At 46.9% G+C, this 23,523-nt stretch overlaps 1 protein-coding gene across 3 annotated transcripts in view; it reads right to left on the bottom strand.

Moving 5' to 3' along the window:
- CLCN5 (chloride voltage-gated channel 5) overlaps positions 1-23,523 on the bottom strand; it is a 100,438-nt gene that overhangs the window by 39,485 nt on the left and 37,430 nt on the right. For all 3 annotated transcript variants that reach the window (XM_077283335.1, XM_077283334.1, XM_077283336.1), the window contains 3 exons: positions 19,771-19,916; positions 15,759-15,858; positions 9,035-9,222 (listed from right to left, as the gene is read on the bottom strand). In XM_077283335.1, the coding sequence (XP_077139450.1) occupies positions 9,035-9,222; positions 15,759-15,858; positions 19,771-19,916 (434 nt within the window). The remainder of the gene's footprint in view (positions 1-9,034; positions 9,223-15,758; positions 15,859-19,770; positions 19,917-23,523) is intronic.

The raw sequence follows: 23,523 nt of genomic DNA, 5'->3' as shown, positions 1-23,523 counted from the left end.
TTTGAGTACCTTAAGGGGTGCAGGTTTTAGAATGGTGTCACTTTTAGGTATTTTCTGTCATATATGTTATGGTTCTCAATGGCAAGAGAACATAGCCCCGCAAACATAAGAACTAGCTCTTGGAAGGATGGAAACTAAACTGACCATGAACTAAACCTGCCGCACAACTAACAGTAGCCGGGTAGCGTAGCCTGCGTTTTATCCCTAGACGCCCAGCGCCAGCCGGAGGACTAACTAATCCTGGCAGAGGAAAATACAGTCCTGGCTCACCTCTAGAGAAATTTCCCCGAAAGGCAGACAGAGGCCCCCACATATATTGGCGGTGATTTTAGATGAAAATGACAAACGTAGTATGAAAATAGGTTTAGCAAAATCGAGGTCCGCTTACTAGATAGCAGGAAGACAGAAAGGGCACTTTCATGGTCAGCTAAAAACCCTATCAAAACACATCCTGAAATTACTTTAAGACTCTAGTATTAACTCATAACATCAGAGTGGCAATTTCAGATCACAAGAGCTTTCCAGACACAGAAACGAAACTGAAGCTGTGAACTGGAACAAAATGCAAAAAACAAACAAGGACAAAAGTCCACTTAGCTGGGAGTTGTCTAGAAGCAGGAACATGCACAGAAAGGCTTCTGATTACAATGTTGACCGGCATGGAAGTGACAGAGGAGCAAGGTTAAATAGCGACTCCCACATCCTGATGGGAACAGGTGAACAGAGGGGATGATGCACACAAGTTCAATTCCACCAGTGGCCACCGGGGGAGCCCAAAATCCAATTTCACAACAGTATCCCCCCCTCAAGGAGGGGGCACCGAACCCTCACCAGAACCACCAGGGCAATCAGGATGAGCCCTATGAAAGGCACGGACCAGATCGGAGGCATGAACATCAGAGGCAGTCACCCAAGAATTATCCTCCTGACCGTATCCCTTCCATTTGACCAGATACTGGAGTTTCCGTCTGGAAACACGGGAGTCCAAGATTTTTTCCACAACGTACTCCAACTCGCCCTCAACCAACACCGGAGCAGGAGGCTCAACGGAAGGCACAACCGGTACCTCATACCTGCGCAATAATGACCGATGAAAAACATTATGAATAGAAAAAGATGCAGGGAGGTCCAAACGGAAGGACACAGGGTTAAGAATCTCCAATATCTTGTACGGGCCGATGAACCGAGGCTTAAACTTAGGAGAAGAAACCCTCATAGGGACAAAACGAGAAGACAACCACACCAAGTCCCCGACACAAAGCCGAGGACCAACCCGACGCCGGCGGTTGGCAAAAAGCTGAGTCTTCTCCTGGGACAACTTCAAATTGTCCACTACCTGCCCCCAAATCTGATGCAACCTCTCCACCACAGCATCCACTCCAGGACAATCCGAAGATTCCACCTGACCGGAGGAAAATCGAGGATGAAACCCCGAATTACAGAAAAAAGGAGACACCAAGGTGGCAGAGCTGGCCCGATTATTGAGGGCAAACTCCGCTAAAGGCAAAAAAGCAACCCAATCATCCTGATCTGCAGACACAAAACACCTCAAATATGTCTCCAAGGTCTGATTCGTCCGCTCGGTCTGGCCATTAGTCTGAGGATGGAAAGCAGACGAGAAAGACAAATCTATGCCCATCCTAGCACAGAATGCCCGCCAAAATCTAGACACGAATTGGGTTCCTCTGTCAGAAACGATATTCTCCGGAATACCATGCAAACGAACCACATTTTGAAAAAACCGAGGAACCAACTCGGAAGAAGAGGGCAACTTAGGCAGGGGAACCAAATGGACCATCTTAGAGAAACGGTCGCACACCACCCAGATGACAGACATCTTCTGAGAAACAGGAAGATCTGAAATAAAATCCATCGAGATGTGCGTCCAAGGCCTCTTCGGGATAGGCAAGGGCAACAACAATCCACTAGCCCGAGAACAACAAGGCTTGGCCCGAGCACAAACGTCACAAGACTGCACAAAGCCTCGTACATCTCGTGACAGGGAAGGCCACCAGAAGGACCTTGCCACCAAATCCCTGGTACCAAAGATTCCAGGATGACCTGCCAACGCAGAAGAATGAACCTCAGAAATGACTTTACTGGTCCAATCATCAGGAACAAACAGTCTACCAGGTGGGCAACGATCAGGTCTATCCGCCTGAAACTCCTGCAAGGCCCGCCGCAGGTCTGGAGAAACGGCAGACAATATCACTCCATCCTTAAGGATACCTGTAGGTTCTGAATTACCAGGGGAGTCAGGCTCAAAACTCCTAGAAAGGGCATCCGCCTTAACATTCTTAGAACCCGGTAGGTATGACACCACAAAATTAAACCGAGAGAAAAACAACGACCAGCGCGCCTGTCTAGGATTCAGGCGTCTGGCGGACTCAAGATAAATTAAATTTTTGTGGTCGGTCAATACCACCACCTGATGTCTAGCCCCCTCAAGCCAATGACGCCACTCCTCAAAAGCCCACTTCATGGCCAAAAGCTCCCGATTCCCAATATCATAATTCCGCTCGGCGGGCGAAAATTTACGAGAAAAAAAAGCACAAGGTTTCATCACGGAGCAGTCGGAACTTCTCTGCGACAAAACCGCCCCAGCTCCGATTTCAGAAGCGTCGACCTCAACCTGAAAAGGAAGAGCAACATCAGGCTGACGCAACACAGGGGCGGAAGAAAAGCGGCGCTTAAGCTCCCGAAAGGCCTCCACAGCAGCAGGGGACCAATCAGCAACATCAGCACCCTTCTTAGTCAAATCAGTCAATGGTTTAACAACATCAGAAAAACCAGCAATAAATCGACGATAAAAGTTAGCAAAGCCCAAAAATTTCTGAAGACTCTTAAGAGAAGAGGGTTGCGTCCAATCACAAATAGCCTGAACCTTGACAGGATCCATCTCGATGGAAGAGGGGGAAAAAATGTATCCCAAGAAGGAAATCTTTTGCACCCCAAAAACGCACTTAGAACCCTTCACACACAAGGAATTAGACCGCAAAACCTGAAAAACCCTCCTGACCTGCTGGACATGAGAGTCCCAGTCATCCGAAAAAATCAGAATATCATCCAGATACACAATCATAAATTTATCCAAATAATCACGGAAAATGTCATGCATAAAGGACTGAAAGACTGAAGGGGCATTTGAAAGGCCAAAAGGCATCACCAAATACTCAAAGTGGCCCTCGGGCGTATTAAATGCGGTTTTCCACTCATCCCCCTGCTTAATTCGCACCAAATTATACGCCCCACGGAGATCTATCTTAGAGAACCACTTGGCCCCCTTTATGCGAGCAAACAAATCAGTCAGCAGTGGCAACGGATATTGATATTTAACCGTGATTTTATTCAAAAGCCGATAATCAATACACGGCCTCAAAGAGCCATCTTTCTTAGGCACAAAGAAAAAACCGGCTCCTAAGGGAGATGACGAAGGACGAATATGTCCCTTTTCCAAGGACTCCTTTATATATTCTCGCATAGCAGCATGTTCAGGCACAGACAGATTAAATAAACGACCCTTAGGGTATTTACTACCCGGAATCAAATCTATGGCACAATCGCACTCCCGGTGCGGAGGTAATGAACCAAGCTTAGGTTCTTCAAAAACATCACGATAGTCAGACAAGAATTCAGGAATCTCAGAGGGAATAGATGATGAAATGGAAACCAAAGGTACGTCCCCATGCATCCCCTTACATCCCCAGCTTAACACAGACATAGCTTTCCAGTCGAGGACTGGGTTATGAGATTGCAGCCATGGCAATCCAAGCACCAACACATCATGTAGGTTATACAGCACAAGAAAGCGAATAATCTCCTGATGATCCGGATTAATTCGCATAGTTACTTGTGTCCAGTATTGTGGTTTATTAGTAGCCAATGGGGTGGAGTCAATCCCCTTCAGAGGTATAGGAGTTTCAAGAGGCTCTAAATCATACCCACAGCGTTTGGCAAAGGACCAATCCATAAGACTCAAAGCGGCGCCAGAGTCGACATAGGCGTCCGCGGTAATAGATGATAAAGAACAAATCAGGGTCACAGATAGAATAAACTTAGACTGAAAAGTGCCAATTGAAACTGACTTATCAAGCTTCTTAGTACGCTTAGAGCATGCTGATATAACATGAGTTGAATCACCACAATAAAAGCACAACCCATTTTTTCGTCTAAAATTCTGCCGTTCGCTTCTGGACAGAATTCTATCACATTGCATATTCTCTGGCGTCTTCTCAGTAGACACCGCCAACTGGTGCACAGGTTTGCGCTCCCGCAGACGTCTATCGATCTGGATAGCCATTGTCATGGACTCATTCAGACCCGCAGGCACAGGGAACCCCACCATAACATCCTTAATGGCATCAGAGAGACCCTCTCTGAAATTCGCCGCCAGGGCGCACTCATTCCACTGAGTAAGCACAGACCATTTACGGAATTTTTGGCAATATATTTCAACTTCATCTTGCCCCTGAGATAGGGACATCAAGGCTTTTTCCGCCTGAAGCTCTAAATGAGGTTCCTCATAAAGCAACCCCAAGGCCAGAAAAAACGCATCCACATTGAGCAACGCAGGATCCCCTGGAGCCAATGCAAAAGCCCAATCTTGAGGGTCGCCCCGGAGCAAGGAAATCACAATCCTGACCTGCTGAGCAGGATCTCCAGCAGAGCGAGATTTCAGGGACAAAAACAACTTGCAATTATTTTTGAAATTTTGAAAGCAAGATCTATTCCCCGAGAAAAATTCAGGCAAAGGAATTCTAGGTTCAGATATAGGAACCTGAACAACAAAATTTTGTAAATTTTGAACTTTCGTGGTGAGATTATTCAAACCTGCAGCTAAACTCTGAATATCCATTTTAAACAGGTGAACACAGAGCCATTCCAGGATTAGAAGGAGAGAGAGAGAGGAAGGCTGCAATATAGGCAGACTTGCAAGTGATTCAATTGGAAGCACACTCAGAACTGAGAAAAAAAAAAAAAAAAAAAAAAAAATCTTCAGCAGACTTCTTTTTTCTATTCATAATGTTTTTCATCGGTCATTATTGCGCAGGTATGAGGTACCGGTTGTGCCTTCCGTTGAGCCTCCTGCTCCGGTGTTGGTTGAGGGCGAGTTGGAGTACGTTGTGGAAAAAATCTTGGACTCCCGTATTTCCAGACGGAAACTCCAGTATCTGGTCAAATGGAAGGGATACGGTCAGGAGGATAATTCTTGGGTGACTGCCTCTGATGTTCATGCCTCCGATCTGGTCCGTGCCTTTCATAGGGCTCATCCTGATCGCCCTGGTGGTTCTGGTGAGGGTTCGGTGCCCCCTCCTTGAGGGGGGGATACTGTTGTGAAATTGGATTTTGGGCTCCCCCGGTGGCCACTGGTGGAATTGAACTTGTGTGCATCATCCCCTCTGTTCACCTGTTCCCATCAGGATGTGGGAGTCGCTATTTAACCTTGCTCCTCTGTCACTTCCATGCCGGTCAACATTGTAATCAGAAGCCTTTCTGTGCATGTTCCTGCTTCTAGACAACTCCCAGCTAAGTGGACTTTTGTCCTTGTTTGTTTTTTGCATTTTGTTCCAGTTCACAGCTTCAGTTTCGTTTCTGTGTCTGGAAAGCTCTTGTGATCTGAAATTGCCAATTAATTTAACCCTTGTTGGCCGGTCAAACTGTTATGGTTCTCAATGGCAAGAGAACATAGCCCCGCAAACATAAGAACTAGCTCTTGGAAGGATGGAAACTAAACTGACCATGAACTAAACCTGCCGCACAACTAACAGTAGCCGGGTAGCGTAGCCTGCGTTTTATCCCTAGACGCCCAGCGCCAGCCGGAGGACTAACTAATCCTGGCAGAGGAAAATACAGTCCTGGCTCACCTCTAGAGAAATTTCCCCGAAAGGCAGACAGAGGCCCCCACATATATTGGCGGTGATTTTAGATGAAAATGACAAACATAGTATGAAAATAGGTTTAGCAAAATCGAGGTCCGCTTACTAGATAGCAGGAAGACAGAAAGGGCACTTTCATGGTCAGCTAAAAACCCTATCAAAACACATCCTGAAATTACTTTAAGACTCTAGTATTAACTTATAACATCAGAGTGGCAATTTCAGATCACAAGAGCTTTCCAGACACAGAAACGAAACTGAAGCTGTGAACTGGAACAAAATGCAAAAAACAAACAAGGACAAAAGTCCACTTAGCTGGGAGTTGTCTAGAAGCAGGAACATGCACAGAAAGGCTTCTGATTACAATGTTGACCGGCATGGAAGTGACAGAGGAGCAAGGTTAAATAGCGACTCCCACATCCTGATGGGAACAGGTGAACAGAGGGGATGATGCACACAAGTTCAATTCCACCAGTGGCCACCGGGGGAGCCCAAAATCCAATTTCACAACACATATAGATCCCTCAAATTCACATTAAAATGTGATTTGGTCCCTAAGAAAAATGGTTTTGTAAATTTTGTTGGAAAAATGAGAAATCGCTGGTCAACTTTTAACCCTTATAACTTCCTAACAAAAAAAATTATGTTTCCAAAAAGTGTGAAAAGTTAATTATTAATTTTTTTTGTGTGGGGTAACAATCTAATTTAAGGGCATAACATTTTGAAGTTTGAAAATTGCAAAATTTTCAAGTATTTTGACAAGTTTTCAATATTTTTATAAATATACACAAATCATATCGACCAAAATTTACCACTAACATGAAGTGTCATGAAAAAACAAATCTCGGGGGTTAATCCTGACTAAATCCTCAACTCCATTTGCTCAAATGCAGCCCCAAACTTGCAGAACCTTCCACCCAATCCAAAGTTGTCAACAAACCCCCATTATTATCGTTGGTCCTTCGGTGAACCGCCTTCTGTTTCAGCCAAATATTTCATATTTTGACTCATCGGCCTGAGGATCTGCTGCCATTTTTCTGCACCCCAGTTCCTATGTTGTCATGCATAGTTGCGTCACTTGACCTTGTTTCTAAGTCATAGATATGGCTTTTGGCCACAACAGTTACATGAAGACCACTTCTGACCATACTTCTCTGAATAGTAGGTGAGTATACTGGGTCCTGCTGATTCCTATCAGTTCTGAGTTGATGGCACTGCTGGACATGTTCCAATTTTGAAGTGAAGTAAGCACAGCGTTTCATTCAGCTGTTGCACTAAGTTTCAATGGATGAACACTGCACATCTATTGCCCTTAACACTGACATTTCCTCAATGCCGACAAATGCAAGCAGAAACTTCTATATCATGGGATACCATCAGGAGGCGTCTGACTGGTTCCAAATGTATCCTGCAGCAGAATAACTACCCCAAACATCCAGCCAAGGTCAATAAAAATTATCTTCAGCGCCAAGAAGGCAGAATCCTAGAAGTGATGATCCGGCCCCCACAGAGCACTGATCTCACATCATCCAGTCTGTCTGGGGTCACATGAAGAGACAGATGGATCTGCCCAAGCCTCATACACAGAAGATAAGGGATCTCCTAAATGTTTGGAACAACCTCCTGCCCAGTTCGATGTGCAAGTACCTAGAAGAAATGGTGTTTCCGATGGTCACCAAATATTGATTTGTTCATTCACTTTGGATTTTGTTAATTGATAACAAAAAATAAAAGTAACAACATTATTTTTGGAAGCTTCTTTTGGACAATAATGTATTTCTATTTTACTTTTGGTCATCGTATTCTGAAACTATTGAACCATTGCTGAATCAGGACTGAGGAAACGCGTGGGGAGCAGACCTGGTAGTAGGATTCCTCAGAGTCCTCAGAAGGATCGCTATTGGACGCCTCCTGTGCCTACAATGGTCTTTTGAGTGAGATAATTCCTATTTACAGCTTTTATTAACCAGCCAGGATTGAACATAGGTACAATCACGGCTACTGCCGTGGGAGCCAAGTTGTATGTGACCTCTCCATCCCTGCAACGGACCGGAGCGGCAAATTCACCACAACAAACTTGTACGTCAATGTGCGGAAAATCATTAACGACACCACGACGCGGACATTTCCATTTTTGTGTTTCCGTCGTTTCCTCCCCTTCTTCCTACAGCTGTATTTTTCTGTCCTCAGACATAGGAGGGCTTGGTTTTTTTGAGGGACAAGATGCACATTTCAATGACACCATTCATTTTACCACATAGTGTACTGGAAAACAGGAAAAAACTCCAAGTGGGGAGAAATAGTGAAATAATGGCAATTCTGACATTGTATTTTGGGAACTGTTTGTATGGTGTACATCGTGTGGTAACAATGACCTTGCACTATGATTCTGATCATCGGTACGATTGCAGCGATACTCAACATATACAGGTTCTTTCATTAGTTTAGTGCAGAAAAAAAAAATCAGATGCCATTTTCCGAGACCCGTAATGTTTTCATTTTTCGGTCGGTGGAGCTGTGTGATGGCTTATTTTTTGCGGTAAAAGACCATGTTTTTCATTGATACCATTTTGGGACACATGTGATATTTTGATCGCCAGCATTTTTTGTGGTACTGCTGCGACCAAAAAAAAGTTAACGTTTTGACATTTTTCTTTTGTTACCAATTGGGTTATTTTTACATTTTAATAAATCGGACTTTTCTGAGCGCGGCGATAGTATGTCTGTATTGTTTTAATATCTTTATTTTCAATGGGGAAAAAGAGGGGCGATTTGAACTTATTTTTTGTTGATTTTTTTAATATTGTTAAAAACTTTTTCTCTTACCTTCACTGTTCTTAACAGTTCCCTGAGAGGACTTGAAGCTGCGATCTTCTGATCGCTTGTGACATATGCAGCAGTTCCACAGTATTAATGCATATAGGACAAATCACCGTCTCCTCTGAAGCTCGGACACAGGTAGACGTTTCAATAGAGCTCCAGAATGACAAGTATGGAGGTCTCTGCAGACCCCCTGCTGTCATAGCACCCCATCGGTGACCTGCCATCATATCAGAGGTGCACAGATGGGCATGTGACATGACCGGCCCCCTGCCGGTGCGCCTTTAATGCCCTTTAGTTATGTTGGTGGATGCACTGACGCAGCTAGGATTATTTACCTCAGAGCTGCCGATTATCAGCTGGGCCCAGTTTCTCCACTCGGGACAGTTATTCCGGTCATCAAAGGTGACATTATTAGACTTCCAGCAGCACTGCTCGTGGTTAAACCAGAACCATTCTACACAAATGCCGTCCTTCAGGTCCGTCATCCAGTGAGAGGAGATGTCAATCAGACCCGCCAACGAGCCTGTCGGACATAGCAAACAGTCAGGAAACTTGTAATACACGAAGAACTTGCGTTTCTTATCAGGGGCTGCAGCAGCCGATATGCTACCATCTGTGAAGAGTTATTATAATATATGCATCTACCATGGTCTGCACATGTACAAGTGCTTCTCATAACATTAGAATATCATCAAAAAGTTAATTTATTTCAGTTCTTTAATACAAGAAGTGAAACTCATATTATATAGAGTCATTACACACAGAGTGATCTATTTCACGTGTTTATTTCTGTTAATGTTGATGATTATGGCTTACAGCCAATGAAAACCCAAAAGTCATTATCTCAGTAAATTAGAATAATTAACAAAGCATTTCTAAAGGTCCCTTAGTCTGTTTCAGTAGCTCCACAATCATGGGAAAGACTGCTGACTTGACAGATGTCCAGAAGGTGTCATTGACACACTCCACAGAGAGAGTAAGACACAAAAGGTCATTGCTAAAGAAGGTGGCTGTTCACAGAGTGCTGTATCCAAGCATATTAATGGAAAGTTGAGTGGAAGAAAAAAGTGTGGTAGAAAAAGGTGCACAAGCAACCGGGATAACCGCAGCCTTGAAAGGATTGATAAGAAAGGGCCATTAAATTTTTGGGGGGAGATTCACAAGGAGTGGACTGCTGCTGGAGTCATTGCTTCAAGATCCACCACACACAGACGTATCCAGGACATGGGCTACAAGTGTCGCATTCTTTGTGTCAAGCCACTCATGACCAATAGACAGAAGCGTCTTACCTGGGCCAAGGAGAAAAAGAACTGGACTGTTGCTCAGTGGTCCAAGGTGTTGTTTTCAGATGAAAGTACATTTTGCATTTCATTTCGAAATCAAGGTCCCAGAGTCTGGATGAAGAGTGGAGAGGCCACAATCCAAGCTGCTTGAGGTCTAGTGTGAAGTCTCCACAATCAGTGATGGTTTGGGGAGCCATGTCATCTGCTGGTTTAGGTCCACTGTGTTTTATCAAGACCACAGTCAGCTCAGCAGGCTACCAGGAAATATTAGAGCACTTCATGCTTCCCTCTGCCGATGTCAGGACTCTGAACATTTTTTATTACCTTTTGTGCATTACTGCCCTTTTCCAAGATGGCATCTTTGGTCTCATGTGCACTGTGTCTTCCTGCTATAAAACTCCACCCCAGCCTTCAGTCTGTGCTAGAGTATTCTGCCTTCCATCCAGCTCCTGACGTCTGGTGTCTCCCTGGCTATATACCTGCTACTGTGAACCTGTGTTGGAGATCCTGCTACTCTGCTCTGAGTTCCTGCTGCATACACCAGTTCCAGTAATCCTCCTTCATCTGCTGCTCGTGTTTACTTCCATCTGCATTTGCTGGACATGTAAGCTGTTTCTGCTCTGCAAGAACCTGAGACTATTACCCAGGCCTCCCTGGTTGAGCTAAGATATTATTTGAACTGCCTTATAAGCATATCTATCTGTGTTTTGGACTAAGCAAGGACTTATTCGTGTCAAGTATCCTCAAGAATAATTGTGCTTCATAGACTTTCTGCGTTATTGCATTTTCCTCTGAAGTTTCCTATAGACTGCTAAGCTGCATTTAATATTTACTCCAAGTGTTGTGGACTTGAGTTTCTCTCTGCACCTGTTTGAATCACCGTGTGATAATATAGACTTTACCACTTATAAAACTGTGTCCTGTAGTTGTCTTGTTCCACGCAAAGAGTCTCCTGAGTTATCCTCTATAATTATTACTATTACAGCCGACAAGCTTTCTGGAGATGGAAATTTAATTCTCCAGCAGGACTTGGCACCTGTCCACACCACCAAAAGCACCAATACCTGGTTTACAAACAACAGTAACACTGTGCTTGATTGGCAGCAAACTCGCCTGACCTTAACCCCATAGAGAATCTATAGGGTATTGTCAAGAGGAAGATGAGAGACACCAGACCCCACAATGCAGATGAGCTGAAGGCTGCTATCAAAACCACCTGGGCTTCCATAACCCCTCAGCAGTTCCACAGGCTGATTGCCTCCATGCCAAGCTGAATTGATGCAGTAATTGATGCAAAAAGAGCCCTGGCCAAGTATTGAGTGCAGTTTTTGAACATACATTTCAGTAGGACAATATTTTGGATTTTAAAATCATTTTTTCAAGCTTGTGTTCTAAAGTATTCTAATTTATTGAGGTAATGACATTTGGGTTTTCATTAGCTGTAAGCCATAATCATCAACATTAACAGAAATAAACACATTAAATATTTATTATTATTTATTTATATAGCACCATTGATTCCATGGTGCTGTACATGAGAAGGGATTACATACAAATTAGAGATATCACTTACAGTAAGCAAACTAACAATTACAGACCGATACAGAGGGGCGAGGACCCTGCCCTTGCGGACTAACATTCTACAGGATGGTGGAGAAGGAGAAAATAGGTTGAGGGTTGCAGCAACTCCGGTGTTGGTGAGGCGGTAGCTTCAGTAGTGGTCAGGTGGCAACAGGGTCAGTGCAGGCTGTAGGCTTTCCTGAAGCGGTGGGTTTTAAGGTTCCATCTGAAGGATCCGAATGTGGTTGATAGTCGGACGTGTTAGGGCAAAGAATTCCAGAGGATGGGGGATATTCGTGAGAAGTCTTGGAGGCGGTTGGGTGAGGAGAGAATAAGTGTGGAGAGAAGGAGGTCTTGGGAGGACCGGAGATTACGTGAGGGAAGATATCGGGAGATTAGTTCAGAGATATATGGAGAAGACAGCTTATGTATGGCTTCGTAGGTCAGTATTAGTAACTTGGATACGCAGAGGAAATGGGAGCCAGTGAAGAGATTTGCAGAGGGGGGAAGTCGAGGAGTAGCAAGGAGAGAGATGAATTAGTTGGGCAGCAGAGTTAAGAATGGACTGGAGAGGTGCAAGGGTGTTAGCAGGGAGAACACAGAAAAGGATGTTGCAGTAGTCAAGGTGGGAGATGATGAGGGCATGCACAAGCATTTTAGTAGATTGACGGATGAGGAAAGGACGGATTCTGGAGATATTTTTGAGCTGGAGGCGACAGGAGGTGGAAAGAGCTTGGATGTGCGGTTTAAAGGACAGGGCAGAGTCAAGGATTACTCGAGGCAGCGGACTTCAGGTACGGGGGAAAGGGTGATGTCGTTAATTGCGATAGATCGGTCAGGTAAGGAAGATCTATGAGATGGAGGTGCAAGGGGGGAAGCGGAGGAGTAGCGAGGAGAGAGATGAATTAGTTAGGCAGCAGAGTTAAGAATGGACTGGAGAGGTGCAAGGGTGTTAGCAGGGAGGCCACAGAAAAGGATGTTGCAGTAGTCAATGTGGGAGATGACGAGGGCATGCACAAGCATTTTAGTAGATTGACGGTTGAGGAAATGTCGGATTCTCTAGATATTTTTGAGCTGGAGGCGACAGGAGGTGGAAAGAGCTTGGATGTGTGGCTTGAAGGACAGGGCAGAGTCAAGGGTTACCCCGAGGCAGCTGACTTCCGGTTTCGGGGGAAAGCGTGATGTCGTTAATTGCGATAGATCGGTCAGGTAAGGAAGATCTATGAGATGGAGGAAAAATGAGGAGTTCAGATTTGTCCACATTGAGTTTGAGAGAAGAAGGAGGATATGGCTGATAGACACTCCGGGATTCTGGACAGCAGAGAGGTGACATCTGGGTCAGAGAGGTAGATTTGAGTGTCATCAGCATAAAGGTGGTACTGGAATCCATGGGACTTTATCAGTTGTCCCAGGCCAAGTATAGATTGAGAAGAGTAGGAGTCCTATAATAGATCCTTGGGAACTCCAACACAGAGAGGGTGGGATGAGGAGGTAGTGTGGGAATGGGAGATGCTGAGTGTGCGGTTGAAAAGGTATGAGGAGATCCAGGCTAGGGAGAGGTCTTTGATGCCAAAGGAGGAGAGGATCTGTAGTAGGAGGCAGTGGTCACCTGTGTAGAAAGCAGAGGACAGGTCTAGAAGGAGGAGTACAGAGTATTGCCCGTTAGCTTTAGCGGTAAGTAGGTCGCTAGTGATTTTGGTCAGGGCTGTCTCAGTTGAGTGATGGGGGTGGAAACAAGATTGTAGATTGTCAAAGAGCAAGTTAGATGAGAGGTGGGAGGAAAGTTCAGCGTGGACATGCTGCTCCAGGAGTTTGGAAGCGAATGGGAGCAACGATATTGAGCGATAGCTGGACATAGCGGTTGTATCGAGGGTTGGTTGTATCGAGGGTTGGCTTTTTAAGGATAGGCGTGATTGTGGCATGTTTCAAAGCAGAAGGGAAGGTACCAGAAGTTAGTAATAGGTTGAAGAGTGGTGGTGAGGTTGGGAAGGAGGTGGGATGGGGTCGAGCGCACAGGTGATGGGGTGCGATTTGGAGAGGAGACAATTAAGCCCCCCTTCAATAGATCACTCTGTTTGTAATGACTCTCTCTCTATATATATATATATATATATATATATATATATATATATATATATATATATATATATATAAGTTCCACTTTTTGTAATGAAGAACTGAAATAAATTCACTTTTCGATGATATGCTAATGGTAGTGAGAAGCACCTATATGTAAAGGCACAAATAACTTACAGAAGATAAGAAGTAACCCATAGGACTGATCCCCCGCCATCATCAGTAAGGGGAAGGAGGAAGATTTCCTTTAATCTTTACAGAAACGTAGGGGATTCTCCCATGATCGGAGTTTTGGCAGCACACCAGGACCTTCGTCAGGTTACATCCAGTGAGCAATGGATGAAGGCACCAAAAAGTGATTTGTATCGGAACGCTCCTGGATATCCTCAATAGAGATTAACCCCTTACCGACAGGACGCACTGGTCATACTATACGGTCACAATTTGCACCAGCGGCATTGACAGTGTGGCAGCGTCATTCTATGAATCTGGCATGCCCATGACGTGATGGTGGGGCCCTGATGAGTGGCCAGAACAGGTGCGGTCTGCTTATGAAAACCAGCCCATGGTTGGTGATCACAAGAGACCGCGATTTTTGCTGTATACAGCAATAATGTGGCATTGTTAGAACACATTAAAAAAAAAAAAAACATATTTAGTATCGCCACATTCATAAAAAGACGATCCATCAAAATGTACAAATTAACAGGATCAGTAAGTGACATAATGAAAAAAAACCCCAGGGAGTCAGGTGATTTTTTACCCCCAAATTAATGCTGTAAATAAAAAAATAAAAAAACACACTTGCGCTTTTGTTCACTATTTTGTCACACTTGGATTTTTTTCCCGTTTTCCAACACATGAGAAAAGGGAAGGTACAACCAGTCCTGCAAAAAACAAGCCCTTATATGGCCACAGGGACGGAAAAATATAAAGTTATGGCTTTTGGTAGAAGGGGAAGGAAAAAAACAAAAAACAGAAATTAGCTGTTGCTGGAGGGGGCCGAGAGGACGCTGCTGTTCCCCGGACTGATGGCGGAAGGTCAGGACGGCTACGGTCACTCCCCTACCTGATCCGAATTCACACCTGCTGCAAGGAGAACTGTGTCTAATGCTCCTCATACAACACGCACCAATGTGCATTACCGCAGACCGGACACATCACACCCGGATCCCCGGCGGTCTCCACCAGAGTTTACAGACGCCGCAGTCTGAATATGGCTCTAGGAGAGCAGCAGGTGTTTGTGATTTTGGCTTTTACATGGCTATTCTGTGCACTGGCACGCTGTGGGTCACTGAGATGGGAGCCAACGTCATCTTCTACCATTGCTATGTTAGGAGTAATATCATAGATTTCCAGGAGAATGTCCATTGTGGACTACTACACCCACCATCCCTTAAAGGGGAATTCTCATGTTATTAAATAGGTTTATCTAGTTAGAAAGCATGAAAATAATCAAGTTTGCAAGTGACCTGTATTTTTTATCTGCTGTCATTCCTGCTGTGAGCGCTTTTATCTTACCTAGTGTACAGCCTGACGCCAAGAACCAGCTCGGCCACCGCAGCCTGGCCCAGAGTGAGCAGTAGTTACATTCTAGGAGAGGAGTTAACTCTTAACATACAGGTCATCTCTCTCCAGCCACTGATTTCTATATAGCCATTAGCTGATCACCGCCCTCTCAGATCCGGACATGCTGCTGCTACAAATCTTGCAACGTCACCAACCCCCAATGGCAGCTTCTAGAGTAGTTCTAAATCACAGCTCTAACTTTCCTGAGATATGTGCTTGCTTAAATTGCCTGTTATTGCCAAGTGTGGATACAGTGATAGCAGCGTAACACTCTAGAACAAACCATTGACCGCACAATGTGCTACAGTAGGACTAGAAATGTCAGCAGAACTTCTGATGAAGCTACAACTCTGTTACTAATGAGAACAGTTACTTAAGGAGGAGAGCAGGCCCCGCCAGAAAGAAGGAAATAAGGAGACTGCTGGACTATGAGCTGCTCAAGAGACAACTTGAGAATAACACTGAGTGCGCCTTAATAGATGCTGTTATTTCCACATTTTGGGATATCAGACAGATTTACTGACATAGATTTAGTTAAATTCACTTCTCCTAAGTCAGAAAGTAGAGTTACCTGCAGAAAGGCCAATCAGCAGCATTAACAACCACCCGGAGAAGGCGTCACTGACGCTGCGCAGCAAGGCCCACACCGACTCTTTACTTTTGCTGAGGATCTGAAAAATAGAAGTTGCCGGCAATTAAAGTTTAGGAAGTTCCAATAGAGAAGAACCAAAAATAGGAGCCAGAAACCTGGGGGGCAGAAATTCTGCATGGATATCAGAGATTCTGAGATATCAGCGTGGAGAGGACAAACACCAAAACCTCCAGGAGCAGCAAGGAATACACCACAGGGCACATTAGCTTTATACCCCCATCCCTTCCAGCTGCATCTACATTATCAAAGGCTACAGATAAGGCACTCAGTGCCGCAGGGGTCACAGCGCATATCCATGGTAAATCTGCTGAGAAACTGCGTCCAAAATGATCTGCGGCATTATTAGAAATAATTGTTAATGGCAGCACAGACATTACATGCTGAAGAGTATACAGAAGCTTTCTGTGAGTGACTATTGGCACCACCAGTGGCGGCAATATTCCAAAAGTGTCACTTCAAAATTGGATCGCCGCGGAGGGGCAGCCGCCCACTGCTTTAGAAGTATGGAAGCTAGACACTAAATCCTAATTTAAGACCCTCCTCCTGATGACAACACGTTACCGATCAACCCTCCGTGCACACTCAGGTCTTGCATCCACAATGGTCAGTGACAGACTGATGACAACACGTTACCCACGAACCCTCCGTGCACACTCAGGTCCTTCATTCACAATGGTCAGCGACAGACTGAGGACAACACGTTACCCACCAACCCTCTGTGCACACACAGGTCCTGCATCCACAATGGTCAGTGACAGACTGATGACAACACGTTACGCACCAACCCTCTGTGCACACTCAGGTCCTGCATCCACAATGGTCAGCGACAGACTGAGGACAACACGTTACCCACCAACCCTCTGTGCACACACAGGTCCTGCATCCACAATGGTCAGTGACAGACTGATGACAACACGTTACGCACCAACCCTCTGTGCACACTCAGGTCCTGCATCCACAATGGTCAGTGACAGACTGATGACAACACGTTACTCACCAACCCTCTGTGCACACACAGGTCCTGCATCCACAATGGTCAGTGACAGACTGATGACAACACGTTACGCACCAACCCTCTGTGCACACTCAGGTCCTGCATCCACAATGGTCAGCGACAGACTGAGGACAACACGTTACCCACCAACCCTCTGTGCACACACAGGTCCTGCATCCACAATGGTCAGTGACAGACTGATGACAACACGTTACCCACCAACCCTCTGTGCACACTCAGGTCCTGCATCCACAATGGTCAGTGACAGACTGAGGACAACACGTTACCCACCAACCCTCTGTGCACACACAGGTCCTGCATCCACAATGGTCAGTGACAGACTGATGACAACACGTTACCCACCAACCCTCTGTGCACACACAGGTCCTGCATCCACAATGGTCAGTGACAGACTGATGACAACACGTTACCCACCAACCCTCTGTGCACACACAGGTCCTGCATCCACAATGGTCAGTGACAGACTGATGACAACACGTTACCCACCAACCCTCTGTGCACACTCAGGTCCTGCATTCACAATGGTCAGCGACAGATGACAACACGTTACCCACCAACCCTCAATGCACACTCAGGTCCTGCATTCACAATGGTCAGCGACAGACTGATGACAACACGTTACCCACCAACCCTCCGTGCACACTCAGGTTCTGCATTCACAATGGTCAGCGACAGACTGATGACAACACGTTACCCACCAACCCTCCGTGCACACTCAGGTCCTGCATCCACAATGGTCAGTGACAGACTGATGACAACACGTCACCCACCAACCCTCTGTGCACACACAGGTCCTGCATCCACAATGGTCAGTGACAGACTGATGACAACACGTTACCCACCAACCCTCTGTGCACACACAGGTCCTGCATCCACAATGGTCAGTGACAGACTGATGACAACACGTTACCCACCAACCCTCTGTGCACACTCAGGTCCTGCATTCACAATGGTCAGCGACAGACTGATGACAACACGTTACCCATCAACCCTCCGTGCACACTCAGGTCCTGCATCCACAATGGTCAGTGACAGACTGATGACAACACGTCACCTACCAACCTTCCGTGGACACTCAGGTCCTGCATTCACAATGGTCAGCGACAGACTGATGACAACACGTTACCCACCAACCCTCTGTGTACACTCAGGTCCTTCATCCACAATAGTCAGCTACAGACTGATGACAACACGTTACCCACCAACCCTCCGTGCACACTCAGGTTCTGCATTCACAATGGTCAGTGACAGACTGATGACAACACGTTACCCACCAACCCTCCGTGCACACTCAGGTCCTTCATCCACAATAGTCAGCGACAGACTGATGACAACACATCACCCAACAACCCTCCGTGCACACTCAGGTCCTTCATCCACAATAGTCAGCGACAGACTCATGACAACACGTTACCCACCAATCTTCCGTGCACACTAAGGTCCTTCATTCACAATGGTCAGCGACAGACTCATGACAACACGTTACCCACCAACCCTCCGTGCACACTCAGGTCCTGCATCCACAATGGTCAGCGACAGACTGATGACAATACGTTACCCACCAACCCTCCGTGCACACTCAGGTCCTGCATTCAGAATGGTCAGCGACAGACTGATGACAACACGTTACTCACCAACCCTCTGTGCACACACAGGTCCTGCATCCACAATGGTCAGTGACAGACTGATGACAACACGTTACGCACCAACCCTCTGTGCACACTCAGGTCCTGCATCCACAATGGTCAGCGACAGACTGAGGACAACACGTTACCCACCAACCCTCTGTGCACACACAGGTCCTGCATCCACAATGGTCAGTGACAGACTGATGACAACACGTTACTCACCAACCCTCTGTGCACACACAGGTCCTGCATCCACAATGGTCAGTGACAGACTGATGACAACACGTTACGCACCAACCCTCTGTGCACACTCAGGTCCTGCATCCACAATGGTCAGCGACAGACTGAGGACAACACGTTACCCACCAACCCTCTGTGCACACACAGGTCCTGCATCCACAATGGTCAGTGACAGACTGATGACAACACGTTACCCACCAACCCTCTGTGCACACTCAGGTCCTGCATCCACAATGGTCAGTGACAGACTGAGGACAACACGTTACCCACCAACCCTCCGTGCATACTCAGGTTCTGCATTCACAATGGTCAGCGACAGACTGATGACAACACGTTACCCACCAACCCTCCATGCACACTCAGGTCCTGCATTCACAATGGTCAGCGACAGACTGATGACAACACGTTACCCACCAACCCTCCATGCACACTCAGGTCCTGCATTCACAATGGTCAGCGACAGACTGATGACAACACGTTACCCATCAACCATCCGTGCACACTCCGGTTCTGCATTCACAATGGTCAGCGACAGACTGATGACAACACGTTACCCACCAACCCTCCGTGCACACTCAGGTCCTGCATTCAGAATGGTCAGCGACAGACTGATGACAACACGTTACCCACCAACCCTCCGTGCACACAAAGGTCCTTCATTCACAATGGTCACCAACAGACTGATGACAACACGTTACCCACCAACCCTCCGTGCACACTCAGTTCCTGCAGCCACAATGGTCAGGGACAGACTGATGACAACACGTTACCCACGAACCCTCCGTGCACACTCAGGTCCTGCATTCACAATGGTCAGCGACAGACTGATGACAACACGTTACCCACCAACCCTCCGTGCACACTCAGGTCCTGCATTCAGAATGGTCAGCGACAAACTGATGACAACACGTTACTCACCAACCCTCCGGCACACTTAGGTCCTTCAGGGGTCAGCAGGTTCCCCTATGGGGGGCTCATAGTGAGATATGAGATTTTACAATGCTGAAGAAGCAATCACATGTAATGTGTCACTGGGTGCAGATTGTACCTCTCTGTGCCGGTCTCTGTCTCGTGACTTCTCTCGCACCCAGTCAATAGTGTTAAAGTCTTCATAAGTTCCAACTCCTGGTACCTCCAAGAAGTCCATGACATTGCCGGTGCCGTGTAAGCCATTCCCATTATAAGTGGTAAATCCTAGGAGCACATGAAATAGTCTACATTTTACTCACAATAATATAGTCAAGGAAGCTTAAAGGGGATGTCCGCTACAGAACAAGCCCCAGGGTCATCACTGCAAAGCCTCAAGTCCATGTATACTCCAGTACCGGAGCTGCACCATTCTTGTCATGTCGGCTCTGCTATGACCAGCGGATCACAAGACATTGTGTCACGTGACCCGTCAGGAATAGCAGCAGCGCTGATATCGCTGCTCAGGGAGGGGAGTTAAGATTGGGGTCAGGTTATATTGCACCCTGAGGTGATTGAGGGTTAAGGGTTTTCACTTTTAGCAAAGCCTACCCCAAACAAACACTTAATGGAAAAAAACGAAGCCAGATGGTCCTTGCCCTGCGCCGCTCCAGTCCCCATGTACTGGCTGCAGCAGCGACGTCACATCCACAGCACACATCACAGCCGCCACCAGTCAGAGCGACTGTTGCCATCTGCACAGGTAGAGTCACTGGGCTCAGTGATCAGCTGCAGCAGTGATCGGCTGCAGTGGTGCTCCATGCCATCAATGTGACACAAAGAAGCGATGGAGAGGCGGCACTTGGAGTTAGGTGACTACCATCTGCCTTTGCCATTTTACAAGCCTGTAAGTTTTAGAAACCCACTTTGCTAAAAGTGGAGACCCCCTTTAAAAGGATATGTGAATCTTCACACAGGTTCTTTTGTTGTTGTTCATTTGATTCCTAAATGCAAAAGTTAAAGGGAGTTTATCCCCGAAAACTGTAATTAGACCACTCCGAAAGGGGACTTGACCCCTATAAAACCACACTTTTAGTATAGATGTCAGTAGTTTCATTTTAACACGTTATAACACTTCTTTTTTGTAATGAGGGGTGGCCCAGAGCACCCTCGGCGGGGCCAAATGCTCAGCGCACCCTCGGCGGGGCCAAATGCTCAGCGCACCCTCGGCGGGGCCAAATGCTCAGCGCACCCTCGGCGGGGCCAAATGCTCAGCGCACCCTTCAATCAATATCCTCCACACTTCGCATTATGCTGATTGACTGAGCTTACTTTAGAGCGCTGTCCAAAATGAACTCCCAGCCCTGCACACTCTGACACTACAGGAGCACACACTGTGTCAGTGCCTGTGTGCTTTGATCCCTCCCTCCTCTCTGCAGAGGTTGCCTGCTGTACACAGTATCACACAGTAGTGGGGGAGCGATGCTGACAGGAGAGTGGGATGAGAGCGTGCGTAAACTGACGCTGTGTGTGAGAGCTTGGCCTCTGCAGTGTCAGATCTGGCACAGTCTCATTCCCCTCTATCAGCCTCCCACCACTGTGTGATCCTGTGTGCAGCGAGCGGCCTCTGCAGACAAGACAGAGGGGTCAGAGCCGCCTGCCCCGACATGGGGAAGGGGGTATCCTATATTCCAGCAGTGTGCGTGTGCAGTGCTGGGAATTCAATTCAGTGCAAAAACATTGCAATAAAAGTTAATTTTTCACCTGAGACAGGCTATGAAAACTAAGGGTACTGAGGAGGAAGGCAGAGTGGGACACCGGCCCGTGCGCCCCCACATCTGTGCTCCCAAACTGTAAGGAGTAGATATTTACACTCATTTCTACAAAGCATCGGCAAAAAGCAGCGGAGCCCCTGAAGATCTGTGCGTTCTGCAGCAACAAAAAGCTGAAAATTTCACAAAACATCACACAACGTTTTACCATAGCTACTGACATATCTGGGGGGAATTTTTTTCTTTTTTCTTTTTTAATCCTGGACAACACAATCCATTACTCTGGAAAATGCTTCCCTGCTAAGCAGCGATGTCACACACCGGACAAGGACCTTCTTTTATACAAGATTTATTTACAAGTATCCTACATTTTTTCATGGAGACACCCCAGGACACCCCGTGCTGAGCGGCTGCAGCGGCACTTCTGCCCCATTGTGGGCACAGTACTGGAGACTCCATAAACCAGTTGCCTTCTTCCTTCGATACCCAGTATCAGGTGGGAGAGGAATTATACACACCCTAAAGGGCTATTGTCCCCCCCCCCCCCGGTCATAGGAAGCTGAAGAACATGACACCTTGACATCTGTGATCTCATGTCTTATTACAGGGAAATCCACATTTATCTGATATGTAAATGAGCTGATCCATGTCCGGCCCAGAGATCTGACCAGCTCATTTACATATGAGATAAATGTGGATTTTTCTGGGATAAGACATCAGATCACAGATATCAAGGTGTCATGTCCTTCAGCTTCCCATGACCGGCGTGCCCGTACAGACGGCTCAGGAGGACAATCCTACTGACGGACCCCTTATCCATACCTCCCAACCGTCCCGGATTCAGCGGGACTGTCCTGATTTTGACAGTCACCCCCGCGATCCCGGGCGGGACATTAGTTGTCCCGCACTGGTTGGGAGGTGTGTTATCACCCGGTCAGGTCCCCGAGTCCCTGCACCCTCAGAGCAGCATATTGGCTGCTCTCTGCGCACAGGACCTGTGATGAAGTCACAGGATGGGAGGAGTCAGGGGTCACATGATCGGGAGGACCTCCGTGTACAGGACTCTGCTGGTTGTCATGGCGCTGGAGGAGGGTAAGCGCGGTATGTGTGAGGTCAGGAGGTGTTTACAGTGTGGATGTATCAGAGAAGATGTGTGTATATGAGGTGTATGGATCGGAGCAGCGTGTGAAAGGTGTATGGAGTGGAGTCGTGTAAGACGTGTACGGAGCCGTGTGTACGAGGTGTACGGAGCACAGCTGTGTGTGTACGAGGTGTACAGAGAAGAGCCATGTGTGTACAAGGAGTGGAGCAGCGTGTGTAATGTGTATGGAGCGGAGCCGTGTGTATACGAGCTGTATGGAGCGGAGCCATGTGTGTATGAGGTGTACGGAGCGGAGCCATGTGTGTGCAAGGTATACGGAGCGGAGCAGCGTGTGCAATGTGTACAGAGCGGAGCCGTGTGTGTACGAGATGTACGGAGGGGAGCCGTGCGTGTACGAGGTGTACGGAGCGGAGCCGTGTGTGTACGAGGTGTACGGAGCGGAGCCGTGTGTGTACAAGGTGTACGGAGCGGAGCCGTGTGTGTACAAGGTGTATGGAGCGGAGTCGTGTGTGTACGCGGTGTATGGAGCGGAGTCGCATGTGTACGAGGTGTACGGAGCGGATGCTGGCTGTGTCGGATCGGAGCAGATATTGCTCCTTGCTCTGACACTGACTGGCACAGGAGACACGGAGAGGTCTTTATCAGTGGCGTATCACAGCAGCAGCGATGTGAGCAGTCAGCGGTGCAGCTGGATGATACCATTCAGCGCCATGGGAGTGGAAACTTCTGGCTGCTGCGAGGATGCGCGGTGAAAGGTGTGTGTAGTGATGGAGAAGGCAATGATGGGGGTGGGATAACCATGTGTGGCCATTATACTGTACCCAGCATTGTGTGGGTCCATTATACTGTATGGAGCATCGTGAGGGGCCATTATACTGTACCCAGCATTATGTGTGGCCATTATACTGTACCCAGCATTGTGGGACCATTATACTGTACAAAGCATCATGTGGGGCCATTATACTGTATGGACCATCACGTGGGGTAAGTATACTGTACGCAGCATCATGTGGGTCCATTA

The sequence above is a fragment of the Ranitomeya variabilis genome, chromosome 2 (genome assembly GCF_051348905.1).
Source record: "Ranitomeya variabilis isolate aRanVar5 chromosome 2, aRanVar5.hap1, whole genome shotgun sequence".
Taxonomy (NCBI): Eukaryota; Metazoa; Chordata; class Amphibia; order Anura; family Dendrobatidae; genus Ranitomeya; species Ranitomeya variabilis.
This window is presented reverse-complemented; position numbering and strand designations above follow the sequence as displayed.